Raw genomic sequence first — 17,635 nt, forward strand, 5'->3', positions numbered from 1 at the left:
CAAGTCCGCGGTTCAAGCGACCTCAATAACATGATATTTATCCCGTGGAATGCGAATTTTACCAGGGGAACCCTGCCAAAAAATGTTTTTTTTTTTTTTTGTTTTTTTTTTTTACCCTCCAGAATGTGATTTTTACCAAGGGACCCCCTCCAAAATGCGATTGGGCTAGTTTAGGGATTGAAAAAACCTGGTGTCAGGGGGGGAAGAGATGGGTGGTGGATTGAAACCTGAGCGGCTATTTTTTTTTTTTTTTTTTTTTTTCAAAAGCTGGCAGAGAAAGGTTTACCAAAAAAAACAAAAAAAAAAAACAAACTCTTTTTCCATGTTTTCTGGGCTGCTAGATGCACCAGGGATCTGGTTGTGGCATTTAAACAGAAAAATTCATATTTTTATTATGCGTCACCTTTAATATAATATAATTTATAACAAAAATGCATGACATCTAAACGTTCAATTTGATTTGTTTTATTTTCAGGGAAGAAAAGGCTTAATCTGTAATGTATTTTGCAAGCAATGTCAAATGAAAGTCACATTTTCCATATTCCTTTTGTGGTTAATAGTTTAAGAAATCAGATTCAATTGCAATACTTAGTATATTGCACAAGACTGAAAGAATAACAACAGCTATATTTGGTCCTGACTATCGTATTGAAACATGCAATTTTTGGCAAATTTCACTCAAACAATAGATCCTGTCATATCTGTAACTTGACATGGTAAAAATCTCTTACACTCCATGCAAAACGTGGTAAAGACCTGTCTGATTTTTGATTACTTGCACTTGACAAACTTCCTATCTGAATTAATATTGCTTCTCTTGTTTCCGGTTATGCATGTTAGCAATTGTTAGCAAATGTACAATACCAGAAGAATTCTTTTTAAAGAATTATCTTCTGCTCACCAAGCCTGCATTTATTCGATCATAAATACAGCAAAAGCAGTGATATTGTGAAACATTTTTACTATTTAAAATAAATGCTTTCTATTTGAATATATTTTAAAAGGTAATTTATTCCTGTGATCAAAGCTAAATTTTCAACATGATTACTTCAGAAATCATTCTAAAATGCTGATTTGCTGTTCTTTTTTTCCATTTGATGAATAGAAAGATCCAAAGATCACCATTTATCTGAACTAAAATATGCTTTAAATAGATCAAAAGTGATGATGATGACGACATTTATAATGTTACAAAAGATAAATGCTGTTCTGAACTTTGTTTAGTTTATCAAAGAAACCTGAAAAAAAAAAAAAAAAAAAAAAAAAAAAAAAAAAAAAAATCTACTCCGCTCTTTTCAACATAATAATAATAAATCTTTTTGGAGCAGCAAATCAGAATATTAGAATGATTTCTGAAGGATCATGTGACTGGAGTAATGATGCTAAAAATTCAGCTTTGAAATCACAGGAATAAATAACATTTTAAAATATATTTAAATACAAAACAGTTATTTTAAATGGTAAAAATATTTCAAAATTTTACTGCTTTTACTGTACTTTGGATCAAATAAATGCAGGCTTGGTGAACAGAAGAGACTTCTTTAGTAAACATTAAAAATCTTACTGTTCAAAAACTTTTGACTGGCAGTGTATCTGGCAAAATGGCAAACCCATACGGATGCTTGACGCATTACTCCTGAACATTTTTAAGAAAAACATACGTTTAGAGTTCTTAAAATATATTACAGTATTTGTGGCATCTGAATAGGCTATTTGTAAGAATCTGACCTGTGCTGTTCATGATTTAAAGGACTGTAGTGTGCTTCTACTTCGCTCAGTATGACCTCCATGCCAACTACACCATGTGCTGCTGGTTAGCAGGACAGCAAGGGACTCTGATAGCATCACTCCCTCCTTCCCTCTGTCTGAAACTACTCTGACTCTTCTATCCTGTAGATAGACTGCCTGAGTCCTGCCAAACCTATAACAAAGCATAAAATGTTGTTTTTTCAGGACAGTTCCTTTGAGGTTTGTTCAGAAGTCAGTGATCAGAATGAAATATATTTGTAGTCTGTGAAGTCATCTTTAGTGTCCTCTTTGAAAGTTGGACTTTTTATTATTGAATTAAAGAATGCAAATAGGCTCATTTGCAGTGAGGTTAAGACCCAGACTGTGATCAAAAGAGATCTATCTCTGAAATATCAGTTTCTGAGTTATAACAGTTAAGTCAACAGCTAACATTTTTTGTTTATGTGAGTCAGCGCTTGGTGAATTGCCTTTTATTGTGGATTTTTTCCCAAACCACGCTACCGTCTGTCTCCTTGCTAATCACTTATTTCCTCCGCAGATGTCATGTGGCGAATAAAACATGCCCAAAGAATCACAGCTGGAGTGATCGCTTATGCAGATGTGTGCCACTGCCCGACACCCTTTTTTCAAAACCGCATTCTGGTAAGTGCTAATGTGCATGTTTAAAGCCTTACAATGCTGTGTTTTGCATATGTGTCTGAGCATGACTGTATGAAAGAGAAATAAACCTACTGAAAGAGGGACCCAACTGAGGAGAGAATTTTTCTTCAATAAGAAATACAGTATGTAGTACAAAAATATATCCATTTACAAGAGGAAAAAGTTTGTAGTGCTATTTTAATGGTTTGGCAAGCTGATTTATGTTCAAATGCTTAGAAGTCATGAGTCACACTGAAAATATTTGAAGCATTTTAGTAAGTTATGGCAAATTACTTACTTAATGAATTAATTAGCTTAAGTTACTTCATTTAAAACAGCATATTAATATCATTTATTTATTTATTCATTTATTTAATAATAATAAATAATTGGTATTACGATGCTGTCATAAATGCAGTAACTAAAGCACGTTTATGCATTAATTTATTAAATATGTATTATTAAATACTTTAATAATATTAATTTATTTGTTATTTATATAATAATAAATTATTATAATTATTATATAATATTTACTCACTCTAATAATAATTTATTATTTAATAATATTTAATAATATAAAATTTATTAAATATGTATTATTAAATAAATACATTTAAGTTAATGCATTTAGAACATAATTCATAAAAATAATTGCTATTAATATGCTGCAATAATTTATTAAATCGGTATTATGAAATTAATTTTATAATTAATTAATTAGCTTAAGTTACTGTATTTAGAACAGAACATTCATTTATTGCTTAATTGTTATTTATATAATAATAAATAAATAATTGCTGTTCTAAATGCAGTAACTAAAGAAGTGGTTTATTATGCATTCATTTAATAAATATGCATTATGAAATAAATAAATTAATGTGCCTTAGTTACTGCATTTAGAACAGCATATTAATTCAGTTTATTTATATAATAATAAATAAATAAATAATTGGTATTAATATGCTGTTCTAAATGCAGTAATTAAAGCAGAAGTTTATTTATGCATTCATTTATTAAATATGTATAATTTGTATTAAATAATAAATAAATAAATAAATAAATAAATAAAAGTAAGCAGACTAAGTTACTGCATTTATAACAGCATATTAATATCATTTATTTATTTATTAATAATTTATTTGTATTAATATGCTGTTATAAATGCTGTAACTATAGAAGTTTTATTTTTTATGCATTCATTTATTAAATTTGCATTATAAAATACATAAAAAGATTAATTAATTTGCTTAAGTTATGAAATAAATACATTTGATTAAGTTACTGCATTTAGAACAGCATGTTAATACCATGTTTATTTATTTATTCGAAGGTTTGTTGTCTATTTGTCAATTATATAAATAATAAATAAATAATTTGTATTAGAATGTTGTTCTACATGCAGTAACTATAGTTTTTTTTTTTATTAAATATGTATTATTTGTATTATTAAATAAATAAGCACGCTTAAGTCACTGCATTTATAGCATCATTTTAATACCATTTATTTATTGCTTGTTAATTATTTATATAATAATAAATAAATAATTTGCATTAATATGCTGTTTTAAATGCAGTAACTAACGCAGAAGTTTATTTATGCATTAATTTATTAAATTTACATTATGAAACAAATAAATAAATTTGCTTAAGTTACTGCATTTAGAACAGCATTTTAATGCCATTTATTCGTTTGTTTTTTGTCATTTATTTATTTAATAATAAATAAATAATTTGTATTAATATGCTGTTCTAAATGCAGTAACTAAAGCAGAAGTTTATTTATTTATGCATGCATTTATTACATTTGCATTATGAAATAAATAAATATATTTGCTTACATTATGAAAAATAAATTTGCTTAAGTTACTGCATTTAGAACAGCATTTGAATACCATTTATTTATTAGTTGTTTATTTGTCATTTATTTATTTAATAATAAATAAATTTGTATTAATATGCTGTTCTAAATGCAATATCTAAAGCAGAAGTTTATTTATGCATTCATTTAATAAACATCTATTATTTGTATTATTAAATAAATAATCAAGCTTAAGTTACTGCATTTATAACAGCATATTAATACCATTTATTTATTTATTGCATATTTGTTATTTATTTATATAATAACACATGAATAATTGATGATAATATGCAGTCCTAAACGCAGTAACTAAAGCTGAAAGTGTATTTATTTATGCAAGAAAGCAAGCGAGCAAAAAAGAAAGATACTTATTGTTCTTGGAATGGGTGGTGACAATGCAACCTTGCTGTCCACTCTGGAATAAAGGAAGTAGTTTTTCAAGGCAAAGCGTAATCACAGCGAAACTCGGCAATCAACACCCTGACTACGTCAACAAAACAAAGGCTACAAAAACACAGTTGAGTTTCTTCTGCTTTCAGCTTTATGGCAATCATTCAAGCCAAACAAAAACATCCCCACCAAAGTGTGCTCAGTTAAAATGGGATAATCGCTCACCCTTCTATCTGATCTCAAACCAGACATCTAGTTCAAGTGGAGCATGATGTAATTCAGGATCAGTGCTGTGGTAGTGACATACTTGTCTTCCTTACGCTTAGTAAATATGACAGGTCAAACCGGAGTCTGTTGGTTTATGCACACAGCATGAGAATGCATAAGCTATGCAGTCAGAAGACCCTAAGGCTAAAATAGGCATAAATATATAGTGCATGTGTGAGTGCAGATAAAAAAAGCTGCACATGTATTGCAGCACTATATTAAATTTGAAAAGACAGGTTGATTTGGTGTAGATGGTTATGTTGCTATAGCATGCTGGCCAATTTTGTTGACTGTCATACCGAAATGGAATAATAGACTCGCGTGCAGCTCCACCGTAGCGGTTGGGGAGTAAAACAGGTGAAATGAATCTTTGCTAAAGCAGACACGATAGGAGGAATGTGTCGGGATTGTTTTTCTTTTCCCTTGCTTCATGGAAATGTCCCACATCACCTTTTACTTGGCTCAGTCTGTGACAGAAAAGCTTTATACTGGATACTGTAAAAGCACATTATCTTGCAGGTCAGCTTACTTTAACTGCTAATAGCTAAGCATTACGTATTCAACTCTTTCCAGTTGTGTAATTTTATACGTTCGCTCTCTAATGTATAAATGCTCAAAGGTAGGAAGATCTTCCTCAGCTTCAGTGGCAGGTTGCATAAGATAAACTGATGATATCCTGACACAAAGGGTCATTTTTTTACCACTAGCCCTTTCTCTTTCTACACATCCTTCCCAAGTCTGTTCTGTATGTCCTTTGAGGCACATAAACATAGCTGAAATCCTTTGAGAGCAGTTATGTGGCTTGACGATGACAGAGCACCATTGCAAAAACACTGATTGCTGTCAGAGCATGCAAATTTGGCCGGGTTTTGTTTGTGCTTGTGAAGCAACATTTTGCAGCATGGAGTATTTTCTTCTGTGTCTGTATACATTTGTATTTGTGTGGTATGAATGGATTCTTTTTTTTCAGATACGTGTTGTAATGATGTGTGTCAGTGATAAATAAGAGTGTTCAAAATAAAGAAAATGAAAATATTCCAAGACCTTTTTTCTTGCAAGAAATAAACTTGCAATTCTGACTTTTTTCTCAGAATTGTGAGATATAAACTCTAGGGGTGGAAAGGTACACACATCACGGTTCGTATGTACCTCGGTTCGGGGGTCACTGTTTGATACGATTTCAGTACAACAGAGAGGGAAAAAAAAATAATAATAAAATAAATAATAATAATCTACTATGCTAGATTTCTTTTGATTTATTTTAAACAGACAGTAGTACAAATTACATTTTTTTCCACCTACATGTGAAAATACTAAATATATCATCAAATTATAATGTCATATGTAGTTAAAAAATCTTCAGTACATATATACATACAAGGAATAAATATTTGACACACATTTAATTTAGTTAACTGTTAGACAAGGGGGAAAAACAGTGCGACACGTAACGTAGCCTATATTTGCTGAGTTTCAGTTCAGTTTTGTGACAGAAAATAAACTCAAATGGCAGAACGCGACATCCTGTGTGTTTTTTGTTTAAGTTGATTTTATGAGGAAAGTTGAAGTAATGGCGCTGATGCACACACACACACAAAATATATCAGTTCCAGGCTTCTAGCATTGCTAACTTGACAGCGCAGTTGGTACTTTATCAAAATAAAACACAATGAACCAAACATCAGCGCGCCCGCCTCACTGTGTCACCGTAGGAACACGACTTAAGTACAAAGCCTAAAATTTACATAATAAATAATAGTTTAGCTTTGGATACATCGCAAATACAGAAATATTATGGAATATTTGGATTTATGCCGAATGAGAGAGGTAGGATACAAGAGCACACCCCTAATAAACTCACAACTGACCGTTCATAAAACCCACCCTCCTTAGTTACTGTTGCTATGTCTGACAAACAATGCCACTCTCACACTACACATCACGTAGTAAAAAATACATCGCGAAACAAAGAGGAAACTGACAACACACCGACAGACAAGACAGAGCAAGTTACATCTGGTATGAAACGAAGTCTCAGCTTTAAAATGTTATTTTTTTAAGAAATTCAAACAATAAATACTGTTTTGTGGCTCTTTAAATGTGTGACAGTTTACTGTATTATTAGATCCTTATTAGATCAATCGACACGTGAACCAATCGTCTTTTCTTCTTTACTTAAAGCAACAAAAAAAAAAAAAAAAAAAAGTATGAACATCAGAACATATTTTATTTCAAGACGTAAATACACACAAATTTTCAAGTTTAAGTCCAAAGTTAATCTACACTCCTGTCTGATTTGTTTGTCAGACAGAATGGCAGATTCTGCGTTATGATTGGTCAGACTGCATGTCAATCAAGCTGTTTGCGAAGCGTCTGTTGCAATTTAAAAAGTCAGAATAGTAAGATATAAACTTACAATTCTGCAAAATAAAGTCAGAATTGTAAGACAAAAAGAAAATTGCAAGTTTATATTGCCCAATTTGAATTCTGACTTTTATTTCTCACAACTGCAAAAAACAAGTAAGAATTGTGAGATAAAAAGAATTTCTGAGAAATCGCAATTCTGACCTTTTTTCTCAAAATTGTGTGATAATAAACTCACAATTGTAATAAAGTCAGAATAGAGTTCCGATTTCATTTATCAAAATTGCTACTTTGTATCTCACATTTTTAATTTTTTTTTTCCCCTCACAATTGCAGGTTTATATCCCGTTATTCTGACTTTATTACTAACAATTGTGAGTTTACATCACGCAAAAAAGTTTCTCTTGCAATTCCAACTTCATTTTTGATCTCACAATTTGTAGTCAGGATTGTAAGTTTATATCTTGCAAATCCGACTTCATTTCTCAGAATTGCGACTTTATATCTCACAGTTTTGACTTTTTTTCCACTCACAATTGTGAATTTAAATCTCACAGTTCTGAAAAAAGTCAGAATTGCGAGAGAAAAGTGCTCATTTCTCACAACTGCGAGTTTATATGCAGCTATTCTTACTTTAATATTTTATTACTAACAGTTGTGAGTTTACATCACACAATTCTTAGACAAAACTCAGAATTGTGAGTTTATATCTTGCAATTCCAACTTCATTTCTCAGAATTGCAAGAATAAAGTCAGAATTGAGAGATTTAGACTCACAATTCTGAGAAAAGAAATTGTGAGATACTAACTCACATTTGCAAGAAAAGTCAGAATTTCTCAGAATTGCAACTTTTTTTTTTTTCCGCACATTTGCGAGATTAAATCTCACAATTCCAAGAAAAGTTAGAATTGCAAGTTTGTATTATGCAACTCTGAGGGGAAAAAAAGTCAAAACCGTGAAATGTAAACTTGCAACTGCAAGAAAAAAAAAAAAAAAAAAATCTGAATTGTGAGAAGTCGCAATTGTCTTTTTAAAAAAATATATATATCCAGTGGCACAAACAGTCTTCCATAGAAACGGGCTTCCATATTTATTTTAAAAAATGTATTATTATTATTATTATTATTATTACTACTATTATGATGTTGTACGACATAATGACCTGAACTAACCTTGCCATGATCAGTTCTTTTTTCTTTTTTCTTCATTATAATATCAAAACAGTTGTATCAACCAGACACTACTAACAAAACAAAACAAAACAAAACAACAACCACCAAAAAAAAAAAACTACAAATGCACTGACAGAAAATGCATATTAATTTCAAGTATGAAATGTTGTTTTTAATATATTTTCAAATACATTTAATAGGTTTGGACAAAGTTAGTGTCCAAAAATGATCTTTCACAGATTGCATCTGATCTGTTCAAGTCCAGTGAACAAAGTTATATATCCAACCTCATTTAGCCAACCTCCTAATTTTTTAATAAAAGCCATTTTGCCAGCATATGAATATCCTAAAAGTGTTTTGGAACAACTATCTAAATCCAACACCTGCAGAAATGTGCTCTCAGTGTAATTTTAACCAATATAAATGCTGACTTGAATCTCAAGTACAGTAAATGAGGAAAACCCCATCTCTCTCAAAGGGAATACGTTTTGTGAAATCATATGCGAGTTGAACCCACAGTGACATATTTTTAAAAAATCCCTCGGTGTTGTGAGAGACGTTTTATAAATGTGGTTTTTCCAGCAAAACCAGACTGGATGGTACCTTTCCAGGGAAAACCAAGTATAGCTTTTTATTTACCGTAACAGAGCAGTTTCCCAAGAGAAAATGTCTTGAAACAGCAACGGCAAACCACGCTACAAAAACACCATTGACACGCATGAATGTGACAACAACTTAAAAGTTAAATCATTCTGGTTTAAAAGAAATAACATTTTGTCTATTTTGCAAGGTTCTCTGCACAACAACATGCTGACAAAAGTTTATGTGGCCATTTACAAAGACTTTCCACATAACTTTGATTTTTTGTAGTGTGGATACAATTAGTTTAATCATTAGAAAACACTAACACTTGTGATAGGAATTCAGTTTCTCTCTTCTTAGCTCTTATGCCATTTTGTAGACTCCAAAACAAAGGAAAGAATATACTGTAGTAAAGTTAACCCTTTAACTGTCACTCCCTATCTTGAACATAGACATGAAAATGCAAAGTTACATTTTATAATTCATGAACGAAAACATTTTGTAATATGATTTTGATGTACAATTTCCATGGTAATGCAATGTCTGATTTTGAAATGGTTTTCAAAGGATGAATTTTGAGATTTTAAGTTTTCAGTTGATATACAGTTTCTTAAGATTTCCATTGCGTGATAGGGAAAAATGCAACGAAGAACGTCTCCTGTTTTGATGTAGAATTTTGAGGTGCACTCTTGTCATAAATTAATCCAATACTTTTCCTACATAATTTGTATCACAAAAGAGTGGTAAAACATTCATTTAGAAGTCTTAGACCTTCCCAACGATATATAGTTTGTCATGATTAGATTAGGATTTATTTGTAATATGGTGAAGTAACACAAAGTGGACAGTGACAGTTAAAGGGTTAAATTAGCCACCAAATGCAATGTTTTCATCAAGTTGTAAAGGAAAAACATCTGTTTAGGCCTTTGGGGGTAGCATAAGGAATGCTGGGTAGAAAGCCTGTATTGCTAAATGGTTTATCATGTCTGACAAATGTGCATGCTGGACATTGTTCTTTACTTGCGTAACGCTCTGGGAAATGGCCAGGCATTCCATAGCATTGACAAAAGATTTCCTCACAAATGTAAAAAAATAAGCTGTAACATAAAATAAGGACTTCTTTATTTCTCTTCTTCTCTCCATCCGCAGACATAGACCAGGACTTCTGCGGCCCCGACAAAGAGCTGGATGAGGAGACTTGTCAGTGCGTATGCCGAAAAGAGCTGCGAACGGCAGGCTGCGGGCCGCACCGCTACCTGGACAAGAACACCTGTCAGTGTGTGTAAAGCAAAGCCCTCTTCCTGCAGGCCACAGCAGAGCTTCAACAAGGACACCTGCCAGTGCACCTGCACCAAAGTGTGTCCTAGTAATCAGCCTCTCAACCGCACCAAATGTGCGTGTGAATGCACAGAGTCCCCTAACAAGTGCTTCTTAAAAGGAAGGCGGTTCCATCAAGCCACATGCAGGTGAGAAAAGAGTTTGCTGTTATGTATCAGTATTATTGCTTTTTCAGATACTAAGAAAAATGCTAGTCATACTAGTCTGCAAGACCTTCGTTCATCATTCAAAAAGTATTCTCGTAGCTTCATAAAACTGAGGTTGAACCACTAATGTCACATGGACTATTTTAACAATGTCCTTACTACTTTTCTGGACCTGAACGTGGTGGTTGCGTTGCTGTCTATGCAAGGTTAGAAAGCTCTCAGATTTAATCAAAAATACCTTAATTTGTGTTCCGAAGATGAACGAAGATCTTGCACGTTTGGAACAACATATACAGTTGAAGTCAAAAGTTTTCATACACCTTGAAGAATCTGCAAAATGCAAAAGGGATCATACAAAATGCATGTTATTTTTTATTTAGTACTGACCTGAATAAGAAATTTCACATAAAAGATGTTTACATGTAGTCCACAAGAGAAAATAATAGCTGAAATTTATAAAAATGACCCTGTTCAAAAGTTTACATACACTTGATTTTTAATACCATGCTTTTACTTGAATGATCCACAGCTGTTTTTTTTTTTTTTTTTTTTTTTTTTTTTTTTTTTTTAAGTGATAGTTGTTCATGAGTTCCTTGTTTGTCCTAAACAGTTAAACTGCCTACTGTTCTTCAGAAAAATCCTTCAGGTCCCACAGATTCTTTGGCTTTTCAGCATTTTTGTGTATTTGAATCCTTTTCCAACAGTGACTTTATGATTTTGAGATCCATCTTTTCACACTCAGGACAACTGAGGGACTCACATGCAACTATTACAGAAGGTTCAAACACTCACTGATGCATCAGAAGAAAAAAAACAATGTATTAAGAGCTGGGGATGAAAATTTGAAGATCAGGGTAAATTTAACTTATTTTGTATTCTGGGGAAGATGTAAGTATCTTCTGTAGCTTCTGAAGGTCAGTACTAAATGAAAAAGATATTATATTTAGGCAAAATAAGAAAAATGCATACATCTTCATTCTGTTCAAAAGTTTACACCCCCAGCTCTTAATACATCATTTTTTCCTTCTGAAGCATCAGTGAGCACTTGAATCTTCTGTAATAGTTGCATTTGAGTCCTGCAGTTGTCCTCAGTGTGAAAAGATGGATCTCAAAATCATACAGTCATTGTTGGAAAGAGTTCAAATACACAAAAATACTGAAAAACCAAAGAATCTGTACGACCTGCATGACTTTTCTGAAGAACACCGGACAGTTGAACTGTTCAGGACAGAGACTCAAGAACTATTACTAAAAAAAAAAAAAAAAAAAAAAAAAAAAAAAAAAAAAAAACACAGCTGTGGATCATTGAGGCAACAACACAGTATTAAGATTCAAGTGTATGTAAACTTTCGAACAGGGTCATTTTTCTAAATTCAACTACTATTTTCTCTTGTGGACAATATGTAAATGTCTTTTATGGGAAATATCTTATTCAGGTCACTGCTAAATAAAAAAATAAAAAAAAACAACAACATGCATTTTGTATGATCCCTCTTATTTTGCTAAAATAATCAACATTTTGCAGATTCTGCAAGGTGTATGTAAACTTTTGACTTCAACTGTAGCTGAGTAATATGAAATATTACTGCTGCACTTTAATGCTACACTGATGATATCAGATAGTAATACCAGTTTTTTCCCTCTTTTTCTTAGTTGTGTCAGGCCGCCATGTAACGTGGACCCCAAGAAAAGAGGATGTAATGATAACGAGTATTTCAGTGATGAACTGTGTCGCTGTATACCCACATACTGGGGGAGACTAAACTAAACACTTAACAGCGCAGGTGGCGCTGAATGCTAACGGACACGCTGGCATTTGGAGCAGTGCTATGTTCGGCTGCTGCTTATCTGACTCACATGTGCTAGTCATGTGGACTAGCGTGGAGTAACGGGAGACAAAAAAATGTCCACATTCAACCCCACATATCAAGCATGGGGTGAGCTATCAAGGACCGAGAGAGATTTCTAAAGGCTGGAGCCATGTTTTTTTTCATTGTCTTAACTGAATTGTCTATTCGTATTTGTCAGATAATGATTATATAATTTATTGCCATGAAATGTTTTGAAACTCCCATGTTCATAGCATTCATTTCGAATCTCTGCGAAGAAGAAAAAAACACTGTGATCAATATTTTTGTATCATGTTAAGTCCCGTAAAATAAAGTATAAATGTGTATTATATATTGTTAACTTATTTATAAGCTAGACTATCTTATTGAAATAATACTGCACATGATTCAAATGTATTCAATTTTGACTACCAAATATATGCACCTATCATTCCAGATTAAGTTCTATCAAACTCACAGTGCAAGCCGGAAAAGAGATGTTTTTGTGCTGGAAGCATTGCTTGTTGACAATCTAAGATCATTACGCAAGTCAACCAACAACATCCAAGACTCTAACACGGCACAATAACCTGGATATCAACTATTAATAACTGAAAACTGGTGCTACGTGTATGCAGTTCCGTAAGAGTTACATGAGTAACTGTGATGAATGGATTCCACCCACATCATGTCCAACCTGCCTCCTTAAGAAAAAGCAGTATAAGTGAAAAAGGTGGTATATGAATGACCTCAAGGTTTGGAGATCAGTGGTCTCAAAGACTTTTGACCTCAGTGGATGTGTACATAGGAGCAATGTGATTGGCCCAACTCCACTTGGTATCCGCCCACTGTTTCAGCTTGACACTGTAAATATAATAAATCACCTCTGCTTCCATCTCAGTCCTTGCGTCTGTGTCTGCCAAAACCGTGCGTGTGATTTTTCACTGTTTCTCATTCCACAGAAACCCCCTGTAGCCCCATAACAGAACCATAATCTTCATCCATCGGACAGGAAGGATCAAAAACAAGCTCTGGAGCAAAATCCAGCGAGTCTTTTGTCTTCAAACATACTCATACTGCAGGTGGCCACTGTCCTTAGTGGCACATATACACTTATATACACACACACACACACACACACACACACACACACGCACACATCTCTTCTTCTGCTTCTCAACAGGGCTTTTTAGATCTAAGGTCGCATCACTTTTGCATCTGGACTATATTACTTCTTCCTTCTCTAAAATGCATACTCTGACATGCTACCACGGACTTTATACTGTAAAATTGTGCACCATTTATCTGTTTCCAACTGAAACGAGGGTTTCCCTTGTAACCTGGATTGCAACAGATTGTACCATAGCCATCTGCATCCGTTGCACCATCCCAGGAGAGACCTGATAAAAATAACATGTGTGCACTCAGTGAATCACTGTGAAATAACTAGAAACAGCCGCCTGGTCAGTGGATATGAGTATCTGAGAATGGGGGGGGAGCCATGTCTAGCCTGATTTTCCCCTTCTGCTTTGGCTTGCTTACCTTCTTCGTAGTGGTGAATGAAGATGGGGTTTACATTTCAACATGCAACCGACATTGGGTTTTCGTCTGTGCTTGTATATCCCAATGAACTAGAAACGAAAACAAGTACGGACATGTAAATAAATGAGTGGTTTGTTCTGGTAATTTTAAAGGACTAGAGTTTCAGACATCCCAGCTAGCATGTTTATACAATGTAAACAAAAATAAGCGACGACCGAAATACAGCACAACAACGAATTTATGGATATATGTGGAGTAACGTAAATTCGATTATGCATAGAAAAACTTGTGGTAGCAGGAACATGTCAATATGCTATACTGCTGATGAAATATCTCTTCCTGTGTGTGTGGTCTTGGGAACCTCAGCTAGAGGTCATCAAGTAAATCCTCGAGTCTATAAAAGCTATAATGTCTGCCTGCATTTTACACCTGAACAGGCTCCAGTATCATGCACACCTGGCATCATTTAGGTATCTGCTGCATTGCCAGTTTTTGTATTGCAGTTGAGATCACTTTCCCGTACTGTCCTGTTACAAACTGGGTGCTATGTAACTTAACTCACCTGCACATGATTTTAATATGGATTTGGATGTACTGTTGGTTAGGGATATTATTGCCTTCATGTGCATTTTACAAGCATGACACCAATTGTTTGCATGTACCCTGAGGGGAAATGCAGAGTTTATTTTCAGAGCTGATTGTGGAATCTGTTTGTGGCATTACTAGGGGGTCTGGCAATCAACTGAGTACTATCCTCATTTGTCTAAATGTCTGGCCTGTGAATTTATGCTTCCAATCACTCACACAACTTCAGCTGTCAAAAATGGCTTTCATAATTGGCACTATTTTGCCAAAAAATGATTACAGAGAACCGCTGAATACATTAAAATTAAAATACTACTTTTAAATATTACATTGTAAACTATGCTGTATTCCCCAAATATCCATTCAATTTGTCTTGCATTTTGTCCAGCGGTTCTTGCTTAATAATAAATGTTCATCTGTTGATTATTGCTGTTGCCTTTAGTAATTCTGTGTGTATTTATTGTATCTAGTAATTCCAGTCCATTTTAGGCCAGGAATATAACATTTTTTAAACAAAAGTTGACTTGGTAAAAACAAAAGTTGACTGGTTGGATTAAATAAAAATTTAATCCAACCAGTTGAGTAAAAATAACTCAGCATGTGTTCTGTCTAATATTTACCCAGCGCTGGGTTTCCAAATAACCCAAGTTGGGTTGTTTTTAACCCAGCATTTTTTAGAGTGTACTTGCTCTCAGACCATCCAAGAAGTAAATGAGTCTGTAGATGAGTGTTTAATCAATGGATCTTTTGCAGTGAGTAGGTGCCTTCAGAATAAGAGTCCAAACAGCTGCATCTGGTAAAAATGCTAGGCTGTGGATGGTATACGAGTCAAAGTTTTGTTTTATTTTGCTTTTTTTTTTTTTTTTTTTATTGTGGACTAAATTTAAAAATGTATGCATGTATATATTCTGTTTATTAATTTCAGATAACTTGCATTTCTAAGCTACTTGTTCTCTAAATGAAACCTTCAAGTTAAAGGATTTGTTCACTTCCAGAATAAAAAAGTCCTGATAATTTACCCACCCCCATGTCATCCAAGATGTTCATGTCTTTATTTATTCAGTTGAAAAGAAATGATGTTTTTTTGATGAAAACATTCCAGGATTTTCCTTCATATAGTGGACTTCAATGGGAGCCAATGGGTTGAAGGTCCAAATTACAGTTCCAATGCAGCTTCAGAGGGCTCTACACAACCTGAGGGCCTTGTCTAGCAAAACGAATGGCCATTTTCAAAAAATAAAAATAAAAATCTATATACTTTTTAACCACAAATGCTCATCTTGCACTAGCTCTAGCATGCGTGACGTAGGTCTTGACCCAGTGTTTACAAAGCAAACATGCAAAGTCAGTCAAACACACTTTACAAAAAAGGTAAAACAACGATGTTGGACGATTTTAAATTTAGAGGAGAAAGTTACATGGAGTTTTTCACCCTACCCAACCATTTTGAACCACACACAGACAACGCGTTGACCTTTCCAACATGATTACGTAATGCGTGAAGTCGCAGATGAGCATCACAGAGCTAGTGCAAGATGTGCATTTGTGGTTAAAAAGTATATACATTTTAATTTTTTTGTGATGAGCAATCGTTTCACTAGATAAGACCCTTATTCCCTGGATGGGATCGTGTAGATCCCTTTGAAGCTGCATTGAAACTGCAATTTGGAGTTTCAAACCATTGATCCCCATTAAAGTTCACTATATGTAGAAAAATCCTGGAATGTTTTCCTCAAAAACCTCAATTTCTTTTTGACTGATGAAAGAAAGACATCAACATCTTGAATGAAATGGGGGTGAGTACATTTTTAGGAAATGTTTATTTTGGAAGTGAACTAATCCTTTAATTTCTTTACTTATTTACACAAAAACCTCCATACAATGTTAGTTAGGAATGTGGGAACCATATACTACTTGAGGAACTGTATTAGCTGGGTATGCTCCTCCAATGATTGAGACCTGGAATGACTCCCTCTCAATGTCCCTGACAGACCCAAGAGGGAGAACATGGACTGACTGACTGATTGGCCTGGAAAACAGACCCCATTTCTTTCTCTTTTCTCAGAGGCTATAAATAATGGATATTTTAGACTGAGTTCCTGAGGAGTCACAGTTTTTGGCGTCTTTGCTGCTTTAATGGATCCGGCAGCACTGGAAGTTATGGTTGTCCTGATGTCACTCAAAGTTGTGTGTTAGCAAGTACAGTCATATGAAACGGTCCATATTATAGTACAATACGGCTGGTCAACCTGACCTACAGGATGCAAATCCTTCCATAGCACCTCACCCTCTTCCTGCCCAGCTAGTCGAGCCAGAGCGCCCCCTCCCACATTTTCCTCCTTGCCCGAAACCACCAAACCACCACAATAAACACACAAGTGTAAGAAGGTAAACACCTCCCAACCACTCCTCCGCTAAAAGATTAAGACTTCCTCTAAATTACACCCGGTGCTGGAGTAGCTCACGAAGGAAAAAGGAGGACGTTGCCTGATTTCCCACGTCTCTGCCTTTCAGCAAATCAATCAGTCACAGGCCGACCCCAACACATACGTTTCAGGATGATGGCTAGGGTCTAAATGTTCATCTCTTGAAAATGACAGCAGCTTCTGGGTCCCGGCACCATCCGATCTCCTCAGCGAGACAGTCTGGCATGAATTCCGCTGAGGCCTTACTGACAAAAGAGGCCAGAATAAGCATCAATGTGCCCTGATGGGCCTGCTTTTTTTTAGCGTGTGGGAAAAGGAAACCATTAAGTGATTATGAAAAATTAATCGAAAGGGCAAGAAAGAGAGGATGTGGATATTGGCAAGTTGGGAGGGTGTTTTTCCTTTAAACAATTAAAGCCACCCTATGTACGCCTGTGAAGAAACAGCCAGGGGTCAAAAGACGGCCTGCTATGGACACAGACTTCTCAGAATCCATCTATCTGTCTCGGTACTTTTCCTATAGCATGTCATTTAAACTTAAACATGACATTCCTTCTTTTTGGAGAGTCTGAAATAGTTGTAATCAATCAAGATAAGCTTTTAAAACCATTAGGTCTGTGATACTTTGGAAAATATGGCCTAGAATAAACAAGTGTACATTAAGATCCAGTAGATATATATATAAAGCTTATAGCAGATACAGCATTTTTAGCACGTCTTCATTCATCAGGGGAATAAGGA

The 17,635-nt window shown here is 34.2% G+C and overlaps 1 protein-coding gene across 1 annotated transcript in view; it reads left to right on the forward strand.

The window, feature by feature from the left end:
• The window catches only part of vegfc (vascular endothelial growth factor c), a 50,810-nt gene extending 37,574 nt beyond the window's left edge, over positions 1-13,236 (forward strand). The window contains 4 exon segments of the mRNA XM_051121694.1: positions 2,288-2,391; positions 10,178-10,310; positions 10,312-10,494; positions 12,166-13,236. Of these exon segments, the coding sequence (XP_050977651.1) occupies positions 2,288-2,391; positions 10,178-10,310; positions 10,312-10,494; positions 12,166-12,280 (535 nt within the window). The 3' untranslated portion in view covers positions 12,281-13,236.
• Positions 13,237-17,635: the final 4,399 nt, after the last annotated feature.

Source organism: Labeo rohita, chromosome 1 (genome assembly GCF_022985175.1).
Source record: "Labeo rohita strain BAU-BD-2019 chromosome 1, IGBB_LRoh.1.0, whole genome shotgun sequence".
NCBI classification, from domain to species: Eukaryota; Metazoa; Chordata; class Actinopteri; order Cypriniformes; family Cyprinidae; genus Labeo; species Labeo rohita.